At 42.8% G+C, this 17457-nt stretch overlaps 1 protein-coding gene across 1 annotated transcript; it reads right to left on the bottom strand.

The window, feature by feature from the left end:
* Positions 1 to 1149: 1149 nt before the first annotated feature.
* CHGB (chromogranin B) lies at positions 1150 to 13274 on the bottom strand. The gene is made up of 5 exons (XM_004433774.3): positions 13134 to 13274; positions 8927 to 8973; positions 8333 to 8426; positions 2406 to 4138; positions 1150 to 1541 (listed from the first exon to the last, which is right to left on the bottom strand). Exons 1-5 carry the CDS (start codon positions 13180 to 13182, stop codon positions 1458 to 1460), a joined length of 2007 nt encoding a protein of 668 aa, XP_004433831.2. The 5' UTR covers positions 13183 to 13274; the 3' UTR covers positions 1150 to 1457.
* Positions 13275 to 17457: the final 4183 nt, after the last annotated feature.

Raw genomic sequence — 17457 nt, 5'->3', positions numbered from 1 at the left:
ATAAAGCTGAAACTCCTGGAAAAGCATGTCACTGAAAGTTAACCTGAAAAGAATCTGGTTAAATTAGCACAGGCAATTCTTGATTTAGCCAGCAGGAGGAGAATCAGGCCTTCCTGGATGAATAAAAGTCATGCATGGGGCCGGCCCCGTGGCTTAGCGGTTAAGTGCGTGCAATCCGCTACTGGCGGCCCGGGTTCGGATCCCGGGCACGCACCAATGCACAGCTTCTCCGGCCATGCTGAGGCCGCTTCCCACACACAGCAACTAGAAGGATGTGCAACTATGACATGCAACTATCTACTGGGGCTTTGGGGGAAAAAAAAGGAGGAGGATTGGCAATGGATGTTAGCTCAGAGCCGGTCTTCCTCAGCAAAAAAAGAGGAAGATTAGCATGGATGTTAGCTCAGGGCTGATCTTCCTCAAAAAAAAATAATAAATAAATAAAATAAATTAATAAATTTAAAAAAAAAAAGGAAGAAGGGAAAATTGTCCAACTGTCTTGCTCTAAGAAGCTGCAGGGATAATAATGGTAGCAGCCAATATTTCCTGCACCATGCCATATGCCAGACATTACTCTGAGTGTTTTGCATATCATTCTCATAACAACCCAGTGAGACAGGTACCCTTATTTTACTGATGAATCTGAGGTCCAGAGAGGGAAAATAACTTGCCTGAAGTCATACAGCTACTTAGTAACAGAGTCAGAGCCCTGTCTTCTTACAGAGTAGAAATTGACAGGCCCTGAGGGTCCGGGCATCTGTCTGGACCAGCCCACATGTAATTGACAATCTGGAGTTCTTCTCATTATCCAAGCTTTCTCCTCAGCCCTGAAAAATCACCCTTGGCCGGTTACTCCCGGAGCTCTCCAGATAATAGGATTTAAAAAGTAGTGTCTTATGATCATTTTGAAACAAGTTCTTCAAGCCTATTTAATCTTTCTCCAGCCTGGGGAACAGATGTCTCTTCCTGATCTCTTTCTCTTTATATCCTGTACATTGTTGTACTTCAAAGTTTTGTTTTTTTTCCTATTCTGCTTCCAAAGACCAACAAATCCTAGTGCTATCTTTTGGAATTTACTTTAAAGAATGGATTTGAAAACCACACTCCTCCCTTTTAGCCCAAAGGAAGCTGAGAACATGAAGCTTTTGGCCTCAGGTGAATCTTTTATTGTTTCAAACCAAGACAAACATATTTTTTCAAGGACGGTAGCACAGTCATTGTCACAAGCATGTTAATATGTCTATTTTGCGAGAAAGAGTATGCTACAAGTCATGCTATTCATATTCTCAACAGCATTCTGGCAAAAATTAAAGACATTTTCAGTTGTGTCAAACATTTAATGAATAGTACATTCTACTTTCTGCCTTTGTGTAAATAAACGGTGTCTTTCAGTGAAGTGGTGGAAAATAGGTAATGTGAGGGCTGCTTCTTAAAACTGCCCTTTGCTCCAACGACCTTCAGCCCCTTCGGTTACCACTGAACTTCTCAGCTATTTTCTGTAGTTCCAAATCCATTGCAGCCAAGTTTTCAAGTTCTTTTTCCTAGAAAATACAGAAAAGTGGAGGTGTGAGGTCCTCGATTAGTTTATTTTGTTATGGTTTGAGGGAGTGTGAGCAGAAGGGGGGAATTATGGTATGTCAGAGGCTACGTGAGGCACCTTCATCAGTGGTTCTTAAAGTGTGGTCCCCTGACCAGCAGCGTCAGCATCACCCAGGAACTTGTCAGAAAGGCAGATTCTTGGACCCCACCTGGGAATCCACTGTATCAGAAACTCTGAGGGCTAGGAATCCCTCGTGATTCTGACGCACATCCAAGTTTGAGAAGAGTTGACCTACATAATCAATATTAGAAAAAACCACTGTTTAGGCAGGTACAGCCCTGATACTGGTACCTCTCCCAGATGTAAATTTCTGATTGTTGCAGGCCACGAGCTGATAAAGATAGACCAAATCAGCTAATTTCTGTATCATCTGTCCTTTCCTACCCTGGGAAGTCGTGATGAAAATCAAATGACCAAAGTGAAGACACCAGAACAGTGGTTGTCAGCCTTGGCTGAACAATGAAACCACTTGGGAGCTTTAAAAAGTCCTCATACCCAGGCAGCAGCCAGTATCAAATAGATAGAATTTCTAGGGGTAGATCCCAGGCCCTAGCAATTTTGCAAGCTCTCCAGGTGATTTCAATGTGCGACCAAGGTTGAGAGGCACTGCACTAGGAGGAAGTGGGCAGGCATGTGGACAACGGCTAGATGCTATGTGGACTTCAAACCCAGAGGTTGTCTCCACTCCCTTACTAGAGGTACATTCTCATGTGATTAATTCCCACCAATTTCTCCCCATTAATATGCTGAACATATTAACATTAACCATCTTAAGTTAATTTTAAACAAAAGCCCCACACTGTACCTCTTCCTCCGTCAGAACTCCCTGGCCAGCCCTGTCTTTTTCATTTTCCGCGGTGTGGCGTGGGGTCATCTGCTCCTCGGAGTCATAGAAGTCTGGAAATTCGGCTGATTTCTTCCTGTAGTGGAGGAGCTGGTCCAGTTCAGCCACTCGGTCGTACTGCCTTTTCAGATCCAGTTTGGGGGCGAGGTTTCTCTTCTCATATTCCCAATTCACATCCTCCTCCAAGGGCTTTTTCTCCCACCAGTCATAGTTGTACTCCGGGAAGAAATTCTTCTCATTCAAGGTCAGCCCATTTTCCTCTTCACCCTCAAGAAAACTGTCATCCACGTTGGCTTTTCTCTCAAAACGGCTGCTCTCCCACTGGCGCGGGGCGTAGTATGGATTGAGCAGCACCCCTAATCTCTTCCTCTTCTCAGTGGTGTGATGGGGAGCATACTGTTTGCCTTGAAGCCTAGCTTCCTCCCTGTTCTCTTTAGTGTCTTGCAGGTCCTGCTGCTGCCACTTCCCCTGGGCTCCTTCCTCACCCTTTTCCTCACCATAGTTGAGGTAATTTCTCAACTCGCCTTGTGGATGCCTCCTTGCCTTGTCCATCTGGCTTTCTTGAACACGGTGGTGTCCTTCACCCAAGAACCGTTTCTCTTTTGTGTCTGGAGTGGAATAGGCTGGTTGCCCTCCCCTGGCTCTGTGGTGGCGTCCCCCCTCAGGGCCCCTCTCTTCCTCACTTTCTTCACTATACCCGTGTGCCATGTTGCCAACCTCTGAGCTGGGGCGATTTCTCTTGTCCTCCTCCTCCTGGTTCTCCTCACTGGGAGGCCTTGGAGCCCTGTACTCCTCACTTCCTCTGCCCCCGTGTCGTCCCCCCTCCAGGTCCGCGGGAGCCTGGACAGCCGGGTAGCTCCTCACTTCTTCCCCATATTCGGGTTCTTCCTCTGAAGCCTTGTACTGGGTCAAATGGTGGTCCCTCTTTTCCCCTAAGCTGGCTATGTCCATGTTTGACTCCTCAGATTCCTCACGGGGGTGTCCCCTTTCCTCAGAGGGAGGATTCCCTTCTTGAGAGGACCTGTCAGGCCTGGTCCTCCCGTGGTGGTGTCTTGGCCTCAAGCGTCGTTTGTCTACCTCAGGGCTGGCATCTTCTTCACTTTCCTCAGATTCTTCCTGGCTCCTGGGTTGGCTTTTAGGCTCTCGGGGGCGTTTCTCCTGGTTCCTTGTCTCCTCTCCACTCTCCTGGCTACTCCTCTCCCGGCTGTGTGTCTTCTCCTCAAGGCCCCCAACAGAGTGTGTATCGTATCTGGACACTAACTCCTCTTTTTTCTTAGCTGTAGCCTGGTTTCTTTGGTTGAGAAAGGCATTTTGTATCTCTCCTGGCTCTTCGAGGTGTTGCTCTTTACTGCCATCTTCCCCATTCTCCCTTTTCTGGTATTTCTCTCTCTCTTCTTCCTCCCTGTCCTCTCCTTCACTCTTCTCAGAATGGCGTGTCTTTGCTTCTTTGGAGACTTGGTTGTCAGAGGGATAGAGGCTCCCTTGGAGCTCGCCTACTCCCTCTCGGCTGTGCCCACCTCCCTCTGTGCCTACCATTGTCGGGCCTTGGGGGTCCTCCTCCCCTGGGGCTCCTGCTTCCTCCCTACCAGAGGGCTTGTGGGCTTCTGAGACATCAACTGGGTCTCTTAACAATCTTACTTCAAACCTTGTGTTTTCATTTTCACTTTTCTCTTCATCTTTGACCTCTTTTCCATCTATAATGAAAACAAAAAAGAGTAAGTATAACTTCAGAATTGCTTGTGGTTCAACAAGCACCAGCCTCAGCGATCGCTACAAACCCTAAGGACCTTGAAAATCGCTTGGATAATTTTTTAAGTTAATAAAGAACATACTCAGATTCCTTTTGAAAGCAAATGGGATGAAGGCTCCTTCGCTGTGTTTAAATCTAATAATAAACTCTCTATATTTTTATTTTTTCATAACACCCATCAGCATCTCTCATTTGATCAATGATCAAATTGAAATCCAAATTAGATTTATGAAATATTAGAATTTAGAACCAGAATAAACCTTAAAATTCATCTAGTTCAACTTCCTCTTTTTGCAGACGAAGACACTGAGACTCAGAAAAGTGTAATTCAGGACTATTCTTTCCATATTTACTTTAAGTAGGAGTTAAAAAGTTACCATTGTGTAAATAGCTCTAACTAGAATTTAGCTAAATAAAGTTAAATAGCCAAAATGGGAAATATCAGAATTCAGAGGAGAATTTAAAATTTTTTAATTGTTAGTTTATCAAACTTTTATTATCCAATCAACCATGTAGATTCAACCTAGCAGTAAGTGACAATGTAACTTAGTAACTGGTGATAAGAAGCGTGGATATTTCTTCCCTGAGTGGAAAGGACCATCTCTTCCTTTAGTCAGGTCCCATCCACCCAACATGTGCTCAGATGTTGAGAATGAACTTCAGTATACTGAGTGATCTTTGTATCTCATGAGTCAACAGTAGCTGGTATAACTGATATTTTAATTGAATGCTGTTCTCACCCATCTCTTCCAAATGTCAATAGCTCCTTTACTAAATCCTCCTTAATTCAAGGGTATCTGCTGAAAGGAGATATGCAGTTAACACTGTCTGATCGTTAGCTGAGAGGGCTTGTATTTCAACTCATGTCCCTGAGATCAGAGAGAACGCCTGAACACAAGGCCACTCACAGCTCTGGGCCCACATCTGCGCTGTCCACCGGGGGAGCCACTAGCCCTTTGAGGCTATTGAGCACTTGAAACGTGACTGGTCCGAGCTGAGACATGCCGTAAATATAAGACACTTACCAGATTTCAAAGACTTCATATGAAAAAAAAAAGGGATGTAAAATATCTCAAATTTTCCTATTATATATGTTGAAATGATAATATTTTAGATGTAGTGGATAATATATATTATAAATATATTGGATGCATATAAATTATATATTGAATAAAATATATTGGATAAAATTAAATATATTATTAAAGTTAATTTTACCTGTCTCTTTTTACTTTTACTTGTCTCTTTTTACTTTTCTAATGTGCCTACTAGAAAATTGGAAATTATATTTGTGGTTCACACTATCTTCCTATTGAATGGCTCTGATGAGTCATTTTGAACTGACATTTGCAAAATAGAGAAATTGGTCTCTTTTGTAAAAATGTCCAAGAAACAGTGGACAGTCTATACCTCTTCGCTTAAAGCCTAGCATTCTCATGTTTTATAAGGTGACTGAAATGTCCCTGATCTTTCACCCCTAGGCACCTGAGGGCTGGCCCCTCACCGGGGCCTTTGCCTTTTAAGAGGCCCTGGTGGCGTCTGCAGCACTGACAGGGCTGGCCGGGCAGGCAGGGAGGCAGGGAGGCTTGGACAGATACTGACGTCGTTCTGAGAGTCAGCTGAAATAGCGCCAGCCATCAGACAGGATCTCAGCTTCCCGGGGCAGAGGCTGTGGCCTCTTTCCTACTGCCTGCTGGTCACAAATAGAAGTATTTTCTTTTTTCCCAGTTAAATGTGCGCTGCCTGTAGCAGCTTGCCTGAGGCTTAGCACTTCCTCCTAAATTTAGCTTTAAGCCCCCGCAGGTGAGATCAGAGGAGGACTGTGATTAGCAGCACACAGTCATTGTCAATCTGTAAAACCGAGGTGTAAAGCTCACCCTTACTTTCAAGTAAAAAGAGGAAAATGCACCCTCCATCCCTAACTGTCACATTGCAAGGATGACCAGATCAACCCCAGTCAAAGAGATTCTTATACATGTTAAGAAACTGGACTATGTATTCCCTAAGATCTCTTCAAGCCATGAAACAGTGATTCTTCCCAACCCCCCAAATGTTCATTTGCTCAATGAGTGTATGCTGCTCCAGAGACGTGTGGGAGAGAGTGGGAGTAGAGATGGAGATAAGCTAGGGGTGGGAGGGAGGTCACCTGAAGGAATTCATCCATCCAATTGGCTGAAAGCTCCACCAGTCTTCTGATCAGCTTAAGACATATCAGCAGGAGAGAGCAAACTAGAATAGGATGGAAGTCACAAACTGGTAGCCTAGAGGTGAGTTCTGTTTGGCCTAAATAACATTTTTTAGTAAATTTGAATTCAGAGGCAACACTTAAATACCAAGAGATATTGCTTAAAATCCAATTTGAATATCTTTTGACAAATCCCAAATCTGGTAGTGGAGTCTGTATTTCTCTACAATAGGGTTGGAGCTGAGAAATATCTGCTCCCCCTTAGAAGGGGCATGTATCCTCCAGTTTGTTTCACTTCCTTCCTATAACTCCTTCATGTTACCTGTCTGTCTGGCCCTGGCTGGTGTTTGGGTCTGCAACCCCAGAGGAGCTCTTAAACCATCTTAGCATTGTATGGTTCTCTAGATATGACGTCTCCAGGGTCCCAGTCTCCAGGGTCCCGATAGACGTGGATGCTTTGATTGTTACCAGTTTCCCTGGGGCTTTCTCAACAGACATCAAAAGACACCAGGGCAGAATCAATGATGAGCAGAGGCTCGAATTCTATGGCCACAGCCTAACAGCTAAGAATATGCTGTTGGCAGGCAAGCAGAGCCCTACATTCAACAGCTCTTCCTAAGCAATCATGGTTCCTTGATGACCTAGCATGACAGACTCCACACTTTTGCATCCATCTGGTAAACAAAGAAAGGGGAAGGGCAATAGTGAGATGGGTTTGCCCAAAGGAGCAGCCTTTAGTTCCTGCCTGGAGACCACTCTGCTCCTGCTCATTCCTTGTAATGGCTGGAAAAGAAAGCTGGGGAGAAATTCAGAAAGAGGTACGTAGCCTGGGAGCGGTAGGGAAGCTTCTTTCCACTGTTCATGGGGCCCTACAGGCTCAGGGCCCCACACCTACTGTGGTTACCCTGAAGCCCCCAATGGTGGATTGAGTGCCCCCAGGTTACTCTTTGGCCAGTTGCTCATATTTGTGTTTACCATTTTATGCATGAGGGTTCATGTGCAGCAACAGCAAGAGAGTATTATCTAGCAATGAAAGATTTTGAAGGTGAAAAGAAAAAAAAAAATCCACTATTCACAACCTGGCTAAAAATTTAAAAGCAGAGAAAAGTGTTGAAGAGAAGTGTTTTTGGATCTGTTTGAATCAGTTTGATTCACGCATAAAAGAGACAGCATAGTTTTGAAAAATTGATCTCTTAATGTCAACTCCCAATGGATACTGCTCATATTACTGTTCAAATTTTGTTTCCAACAGAAGCTGATTTGTAAAGAGAAAACATCCCAATCTAGATTCAGAAGGTCATTGCTCTGACTCATCGGATGCTCTGCCTCTACCCTCATCCCTTCCAGTTTTCAGGCACGCAATTCCTGGTGCCCTTTGGTAGTACCTCCCAATCCAATAAGCTCTGCATTAAAATGGCTTAAACAATCTGTCATATAAAGAGGCTAGAAGTTTCCAAGTCACCTTTCCAAGCTTCTAACTTCTCATTGTCAGAAGAGTAGAAGGCAAAGAGAAGAATACTCTTAAAATCTCCTTCTGTCCCTTCGTCTTCCAACACTCCCAGAGCACTTAATCCCCCCATCTAATCACAAACAAGCACTCCCCAACCTCCTTCCACCCAAATGAAAGCCTGTTCTAAAAATCCAAACTCTGGAACCAAGGAATTTTAGAACTGATAGACATCTCAAAGACTCCGAGTTTAACTCCTCATTTTACTTTGAGGAAATAAGCCCAGAAAGGCAAGGGGTCTTTCCCCATGGTCACACAGCTACTAAGAGGCAGAGCAGGGACTAGAAGCCATATGTTCTATCTTCCTAGATACTAGTCTGTACTCTCCCCACTGCATTATGCACCCCCTCCCCGTTCATTTGGAGGTGAAGTGGAAGGTGAAGTGGAGGGAGCAGGAGGAAGGACCATTCAAGGGACAAAGACCTCCTGCAGCGCAGGACACTTACTCTTCTTCAGAACTTCTCGGCACTCAGGGGTGATGGGTGGAGTGTTGGACTTCGACAGGGCATTTGAGAGGACCTCAATGATGCAGCGAGTCACCTGGGGGGAAACCCAAAAGCAGGTTGGCAAAAGCCGGTGTCACTAGGACAACAGACTACTCAACCAGAGCTGCTGTTGAGAGAGGCTTGGCTATGTGACCTGTACTGATGCAGCATCCTTGGGGCAGGAAGGCAGATTTACAGGACCATAATGAAACCTCCCAGGCCTCTCCACAGAGCAATGAAGAAGACATTGGGTCAAGACTACCCAGAGAAGAGAAATAAACACCCATTTCTGAACAGATTGAAAGGAAAATGGTGTGATTACACAGCTATCCTCAGGGGCACTAAAACATCTGGGAAGGAGATGAGAGCCCAAGGCAGGAAGGGCATCCGTTGCCCCTATTCCCTCAGGGATGAAAATTTGGCTTTTTAAGACTATGTTGTGTTATTGTTGTTTGTTTGTTTTTGTTTTTTATTTTGTTGGTTTGGTATGACAAGGAGTGGGAGAATCCAGAGTCTAGATATAAGTCTAGATTCTAGACTTCCATTTCAACTTACCATTTCTTCATTGTGGTTCCTGTTATCCGCTGGCATAGAACTGACAACTTGGAAGGAGAAAGAGAACGGGAAATGACTTCAGTTGATTTTTGGAAGCTGTGTGACCCAAACTCACCAACCACCCCCACTCCCCGCACATTACTTGGAGAGAGGGGCAGAGTTGGAGCTGAGCAGGATGGAGATAGCTGGGAGTGATTGCCCCAGGGGCCATAATTGCCCCAGTTGCATGTAAACACACACACACACACACACACACACACACACACACACACACAGTGGTTTTCCTTAGCAATGTCTTAAACATGATTTGGAAATGAATGCTATCCTATATCCAATATAAATCAAATCCAGACCACAGACGAGGGGCACTTCTGGGTGTTAATTACACAGGTGTGCTCAATGAGTGAAAAATCCATTAAGCTGTATACTTATGATCTGTGCAGTTTTTGATGTGAATATTATACTTCAATAAAAAGTTAAAACAAACCTAGTTTTTACATGAAACCAGAGTACCTTCTCAACTCTTCTGCCTATCCCACATGGGTAAAGATCTGTGGTTCCCTCTGCCTCTTCCTGTCCCCAAGAAAATATTCTCCCCCAAACTCACTTACTTTACAAAAACATGGCTGTGACTATCTTACACAATTAATTACCTCGTTTTTACCCCCAGGCCTTTGCCTGAACAGGCTTGCTTATGCATCTGTATCAGTGTTGTGTTTCCCTTCTCCCATTTTGTCTGCAACCATGTAAAGAACATGGGAGGTATCTAATTCTATTACTACAGCATCAAGTCCATAATAACATATGCAAATAGGTGTTTAACAACTGGTTTATGAAGATACACTAAAAGTTTAAATTTTAATTTATTTAAGTTAAATTTCATGAGATTCTGCTTATTTTAAACCAGCAATTGAAGTGCTTTTGTCAGTTTAGGAAATGCTTCAGGTGATTTTAATTTCCATTAAAGGGCCCTTTTTTTTTTTATTTTTCTCTTTCAAAGCTGGTTTCTCTTATCTTTCACTTTGACTTTGTTCTGTCTACACCCTTTCCATTGGGGAAGCTCACAGCATTTACATATAGGCCATCTCCACAGTTATCCTGGCAGTCCCTGGAATACACAACTGCTATTACGGAGGGAGAAGCTCAGCGCAGAAAATTCCAGGTCCCTGAGACGAGAGAAGAGCTAGCTGGAGCAAGAGCAAAACTTTCAGACACTAGAGATGGAAGCTACTGAAATGCAGCTTCTCTATAACAAGCTACTTGACCTTCCCTCCCAAAATGTTTGCTCTCTAAGTCTCTTTACCTCCCTCCAGTCAATTATACATCATAGGGCTCAATCTAGAAATAAAACACTTATTTCATTTATTGGCCTTACTGAATTCTCCTTTTCAAAGCATGGCCTGGGATCTACTGCAATTGTTTCAAGAGGCCCAAAGTTATCCAGCATGTTAAAATCATTTGTAAAAGGTTTAAGAAGTGGCTAACAAGGTATGAAGACCCCATGATCTTCCTGAAATGTAGTTCACACAAGATCCCGATGGCCCGCCTTTGCACACAGGGTCCAATATGGTGGCCTTATTTTATCCCCCAAATGGCTGTCATTTGGAAACATTCCCACTTTGGCACTTACTCTTTCCACCTGAAATCTGTAAAATCCTCTGGAAATAAACAACTGAGAGAATTACTCCTTTAATAAACTAGAAGGTGCCTTTTTAAAATCTAGCTTTACTAAACCTTCTTTGGTAATGCAGTTTCTTGCTAATAACTTTTCTTTTTCACAAATGTAAAATAGGTGCTTTTATTAACTACTGAGATTGCCCAAGTATTAACAGTCATCAGATCTGGGGGGAGAGAAATATTTTTCTTTTATTACTCTAAACAATTTGTAGCTCATATTTGTTGTTACAGAACAGTCCTGTTTCTCTAATTGAGGCTCTTCAGTCATCTTTTTGATGGAAAGGGACTAAGGTCTCTGTATGAAAGTACATTATGCATCTTGGGGAGACATCTAAGTTTCACTGCATATTTCCAACAGAATCTGTGACAGCAAAGTAATAAGCAAAGACATGTTGGTTTCCCTAAAGTAGTCTAACCTATTTTTGTATAAAGTAAGATTCAGGGGGCACAAAAGAAAACCCAATGATTATGATAAAAATGAAGTAGTCAAATGGCAGAAAAAATTTTAAATAATATTGTATGATAAATCTGAGGATAACTTCCAAAGTATTAATATTTTATAAGACTATCAAGGTTTGATCCCAGATAGAAAATGCTATAAGATAGCAAGTTAAAGCAAGCTCTTTTGAATGCAGAAACCATCTTACCTAGTATGATATGGATACCATGTAGCTACTTCACTCATATTAATTTTTAGAGTGCACAGTAGCTACTGTAGAAAGACGTGGATCTCCCTTCAGAAGCTCTTAAGGGTAGGAAATGAACCAGATGGTTTCCTGAGGTTTCTCCCAGCCCTGTGATTTTGCTAAATAACAAACTCTGCTTGAAGGCTACCTTGTCTCGTTTCCAGACCTTGGGGGGAGGTGGGAATGGGGAATGACTGCTAATGGGTATGGGGTTCCTTTCTGGGGTGATGAAAATGTTCTGAAATTTGATAGTGGTTATACAATCTGTGAATAGACTAAAAATCACCCAATTATGCACTTTAAAAGGGTGGATTTTATGGTGTGTGAATTATAGCTCAATGAAAAATTTTTAAAAGAATAATGTCTCCATTTTAGCTAATATTAAAATATAAACCCTTCTTAAAATATTCTCTTGCATAAGAGAGCTGTATCTTACCACTATAGTTAAGTAGGTCTCACAAATGACGCTGTTTTTGTAGAGTATAGCACAATGTTTAGCATAGCTTTAGCTTTTTAAGTAATTCTTTTGTGAAAACATTTTTGACCAGAAAGGACTCTAAATATTCATTTGGTTATTAAGAACATTTATAGGCAATTTGTAAGAGTGACAAGAATTTTAGAAAATTCTGAATGTATGTAGCTTGCAATAAAATAAACCCACCACTGGCTTTCATGTTGTCTCTTTACTTTTGGGATCCAATAATTGCTGTCCGTGAAAGCTTCATATACATGGATGGCAATACCCCAGTTCTAGTTAGGAATCTCAATCTCAGATAAGAACAATATTCTATGAGGTCATTAAACAGTCAAAGAAATCCTCCAGTTTAATCTGCTGGTGGCATATTTACTTCTCAATGGTTTCAATACTCAGAGTGACTTTACTTCAACAGACACACGCACACACACACACACACACACACTTTTTCAAATCTCCAGAGATCATTTCTTTGAGATTCAGGGTACTTTGAAAGATTAATCCCCCAATCTTCCACACGTAAAGAGACACTGTCAAATATCTACTACTCAAAATTTCTTCCTCCCAATTGACTAAAATGATTTTTTTTACTACTTCAAGAATATTTTTGTGGTTATTTTTTACTCGTTATTTTTCTGGAGTATAAAAGTCAAAATATCTACTGCAGTTTCCATTCATAACTTAAAAATGGATTCAACTGAGTTGGAAATTACCTCTCCCAAGAGACAGAAATATAAAATATAGAAAAATATTACATTAAACCTGTATATACATATACATGAACACACATACATATGTATTATAAATGAACATGTTAAGAAAAAAGATATGATATCTTTGGTACATACCAGACTTACTTTTATCTCATCATGTTTAAATAATAATAATAATAAAGGAAATTAAGCAGGTGCCAACTAATATCATAATACATGTACTCTTGTCTCTCTGTGGTGATCTGGCTTTAAAAAACCAAACAAATACTTAATTACAGATGCAGAGTAAGACTGTAACAGCGTCTCTCCAGACAGGTAGAGAGAGCATGACATTTTAGAAGTGAGCACAAAATGTGGGGTCTCCTTGGTGGCGTAGCACGTTTTCTATCTACAGGAAAACTCAGATCTGAAAAGACTGAGACTCTTCTGGTTGGGGTAGGAAGCCCTCTGGCTTTTTCCAAGTCAGACGATGGGGTGGGGAGTTGAAGTGAAATACCCAGGGAACAGAAGAAATGAAGAACCTCAAGCAAGAGGCAGAAACCTTCCACCCCATCCTCCCTCTCTGCCGGTATCCGTCAGCCTATCTGCCCGGAGCGGCTGTGAAGACAGAGGCCGGCGCTGTCCGCGGTGCTGAATGGCCCGCCACGCCCACTCACCGGCCACCACCGCCGCACCCAGGAGGCCGAGAAGCACGGCCGGCTGCATGGCCCGGCTCGCCCGAATCTGCGCGGAGAAGAGGATGGCGGCTGGACCGGTGAGTGAGATGCGGACGGAACGCAAGATAAAGACGCTCCGAGAAAGCAGCTGTGCGTCCTGGTCCCCGCGGTGTGGCGCGGTTGGCGCAGGCCCCGCTCTTTTAAAGGGCAAGCCGGGGCCGCAGGGCCGGGAGGGGCGGGCACCCAGGAGGCGGCGCCCCCTCGCTCAGCCCTGACGTCACGAGGCGGCCCCCGGGGCTATGGCGCAAGTAAGGGGAAATTTACGCCAGTCCATTCGCCTGGGTGCTCTGGGTTTGGAGTGGGGGAGGGGACTAGGTGAACGAAAGAATAGAAAGGCGACGGGAGGCCGTGCAAATCTGAGACCCCGAGACCCCGGAGAGGCCGGAGGTCCCGCTTAGATTGCCCAAGTTTATTCTTCATCTCCCTTCTCCGGCCCACTTCCAAATCTAAGAACGTGTGTTTGAGGCTGTGTTTGGTGTGCGGTTCTGTTGAGAATGCGTCTATGATTAAGTCTGTTTTGTGTCTCCACTACCCGAAGGAGAATAAGACCCCTACTAACTAGAGAGGAATAGACGGTGGGCAAAAATGGAAAAGGGAATGATGGCTTTCAAAATAAAAGGTGTAGGGCCGGCCCCGTGGCTTAGCGGTTAAGTACTCGCACTCTGCTACTGGCGGCCTGGGGTCGGATCCCCGGCGCGCACCACCTGAGGCCGTGTCCCACATACAGCAACTAGAAGGATGTGCAACTATGACATACAACTATCTACTGGGGCTTTGGGGGACAAAAAGGAGGAGGATTGGCAATAGATGTTAGCTCAGAGCCCATCTTCCTCAGCAAAAAGAGGAGGATTAGCACAGATGTTAGCTCAGGGCTGATCTTCCTCACAAAAAAAATAAATAAATAAATAAACTAAAAATAAAAGGTGCAGCTGGAGAATATGGAACCTGCTGTTCCTTCAAACTTTTGGTCTTAAATCTATCTATCTACTCATGATCTTGTCTATCTATCATCTATCTACCTATGTACTATTCATGACTCTCTCTCTCACATATGATAGGGACACGTAACCTATACACATGGTAAAAATTTTAAAAATCAGATGGTACAAAAGGGTTTACTATAAATATCTCCCTTCCACCTCTGTCTCCCCAAGTTTGGCAATTCCCCTCGGCAGAGCCAACAAGACTTAACCAGTTTCTGTTGTTTCGGCTTAATTTATTTTGGAACATACACAGATGCAGCTTCTTTTGATTGGCTGCACTGTATTACCTTGACTGTATGAACTAGAATTTATTTAACCAGTCCCCTTTCTGATGGGCAATTTTTTAGGTTGTTACCATTTGGCCTTTAATAACTCCTTTACAACAGAGCCCTACTGCCAGGGGCAGGTATTAGAATAACCTGCTTGTAGGGTCTAGTATATCCCCCAAGTACTGTGCATCCTCTCTTGCTTTAAAATTGAAATAGGAAGTATTTTGTTATTATATGTGAGAGGAAGGTGAAAACATCTTCCAGGATATTTTTGATTTTGGTTCTCTCAGTCTATTGAGGAATCAGGAAAAAGCAGCAGGCAAGTGCCCTGCACTGAAGAGAAACCGTCCAGAATCTTCTCTGATAGTACAGGCTTTTGGGAATAGAGTGAGCCTTCATTTGGGGTCTTTTTCAGGGAAGGCAGATGTCTGTATGCACAGCTAGAAGGAGGTTTCAGTGTCCTTTTCCTGAAAATCAATGAGGCTCAAATTCTTTTTGTGTGTGCTAAGTGATGGCTACATCTTCCTGGAATGGCTGGGAATTGCTTCACCAAGAGCACAGCCACAGAATATTTAAAAGAAGAGTCTTAGAAAGGATATTAGTGGGACAATTGGTAAAATCTGAATAAGATCTGTAGACTACCTAATAAATATTGTATGAATGTTAATTTCCTGAGTGTGAAAATTGTACTGTGATTATATAAGAGAATGTCCTTGTTTTTAGGAAATACACATTGAAATATCTAGAGGTAAAAGGATGCTATGTGTCCAACTTACTCTCAAATGTTTTAGAAAAAATATAAAGATAGAGGAAAAGAGAGAATATTAAAGTAAGCAGGGCAACGTGTTTACATTTGGGAAATTGGGGTGAAAAGTGTATGGAAATTTTTAATACTATTTTTGCATTTTTCCAAAATCTGATATTATTTTAAAACAAACAGAAAAAGATGTTCTTGGCACAAAAGACTCTGTTTAAAACCTCTGCAAAGCACTGGCTATAGAAAGAGAAGGTGTTGAGTGAGGGCCCTTTCTTGGGTGCTAATCTGGGAGAAGTTCTTCCTCTACTGTTGAAATTATGTAAGAATTGCAACTGCTCTGTGAAATGCACTGATTGCCAATAGTACTTTGAAATCACCACTTTCCAGGAGCAACTGTATTCCAGTTTTCCAGCAATTTCTCTCTCTTCTTGCTCCCTTGAAAAGCACAGGATTAAGAATGTTAACGTCATCTTGTAGCTTCTCCGACTGGGCTTGGGGTGAGTTTGTTACTTGTCAAGAAAAGTCTTCTCATTATTGTCAGTTGGCTCACAGCCAGTTCCTATATTCGGTTTTACCTTTCCTTTTTCTCATTATTTTATAAAGTTTTTATTGTTTTGCCTTTCACATTTAGATCTCCACGTACCAGAAAAAAAAAAAAAAAGGCTTTGGGAGGAGCATGTCTCAGGAATTCTCTCAAAGCAGGATGATTGAGGAAAACCAATATTTTCCTCAGGAACCAGGGCTCAGAATAAACATTGTATGAGACAGGGTACAGTCACATTTTTTACCATATCACCATCTAATTGACCTGGGAATTTTTTTATTAAAGTGACCATCCTTTCCCACCTGTTCTATAGAGTCACTGAAAAAAATCTAGAGTCCATATGTGCTTGGGTCTGTTTCTGGACTCTTCCAGGATATTGATCCATTCTGTTACACTGGTCTATTTGTTTATGCTTGGATCCATACCACACTTTCTCTATCACCATAGCTTTTTTATTTTTTTTTATTTTATTATTTTTTTGTGAGGAAGATCAGCCCTGAGCTAACATCCATACCAATCCTCCTCTTTTTGCTGAGGAAGACTGGCCCTGGGCTAACATCCGTGCCCATCTTCCTCCACTTTATACGGGATACCACCACAGCATGGCCTGACATGCGGTGCGTCTGTGTGCGCCTGGGATCAGAACCAGCGAACCCTGGGCTGCCGAAGCGGAGCGTGCGCACGTAACCACTACGCCACGGGGCCGGCCCCCACCATAGCTTTTTAATAAGTCTTGATATGTGGTGGAAAAGGTCTTCTCACCTTATTTTTCTTTAGGAGAGTATTGGTCATTCTTGGCCCTTGGCATTTTCATATAAATTTTAGCATCAGTTGTCAGTTTCCATGAAAAAAAATCTGTTAGGATTTTGAGAGGAATTGCATCAAATCTATAGATCAATTTGAGAACAGCTGACATCTTTACAATATTGGGCAGACTTAGCCTTTTGATTGCTGATAATGTTCTGGATATAATCTTATCTCAAGTAGTACAAAATACTATTACCATAGGAAAAGAAAAGTAGCCATAGGGAAGAGCATTTCTCAGAAACGCTCTCAAAGAAGAATTAAGGAGGAAAACACATATCTCCTTTAGGAACCAGGGTTTAGAATAAACCATGGTTTTGTACATGGCTCTTGAAATAGGTTATCCATCAGGGTCCAGCCAGCAAAATGAAACCACTAGAAGGCATTTAAGACAGGAAATAATACACAGGGATTAGAAAAGCTGAAACAGCAAATAGAAGAAGATGAGGAGACCCAGAGATTAGTAACTGCAGCTGCTACACCCCTAGGGAATGGAAGGATAAAGGAAGGATGTGTCCTCACTGGAGCCCAGAAAAATGGGCCACTTGGTAGGAGTGGGAACCTTTGCAGGCTAGGAAGGTGGGATTCGGGGCCACGGAGGACCGGCTGTCTGGTGGGAGCCGGAACCAAAGAAGAGAAGCAGCCATGCTTAGAGACACATCCCCCTCCTCCCAAGAAGAGAAAGGGAGAGAAATACCCTGGCTTCTCCTTTCTTTCAGGGCCAGTGCCTCTTAGTGGCTGAACATATCTGGCAATGACAGACAGGGAAGCCAGGGAAATATGGTTTGCAAAGGCCAGTCCTTCCAGTGACACAGAACAGAGGAAGGAATCAGAGAGCAGACAGACGAATGGCATATAGATCAAAATCATCTAGCAATACAGGTACTAAATTTAGATTTTCTCTCAA

This window comes from Ceratotherium simum, chromosome 21 (assembly GCF_057802395.1).
Source record: "Ceratotherium simum simum isolate JZ-2026a chromosome 21, ASM5780239v1, whole genome shotgun sequence".
Taxonomy (NCBI): Eukaryota; Metazoa; Chordata; class Mammalia; order Perissodactyla; family Rhinocerotidae; genus Ceratotherium; species Ceratotherium simum.
This window is presented reverse-complemented; position numbering and strand designations above follow the sequence as displayed.

Coding starts and splice junctions, on each gene's coding strand:
- CHGB (XM_004433774.3), bottom strand. CDS start 13,182: ATGCAGCCGGCCGTGCTTCTCGGCCTCCTGGGTGCGGCGGTGGTGGCC. Junction 4,139..8,332: donor CCGAGAAGTTCTGAAGAAGA/GTAAGTGTCCTG, acceptor TTTTCATTATAG/ATGGAAAAGAGGTCAAAGAT. Junction 1,542..2,405: donor GAGTTCTGACGGAGGAAGAG/GTACAGTGTGGG, acceptor TGTATTTTCTAG/GAAAAAGAACTTGAAAACTT.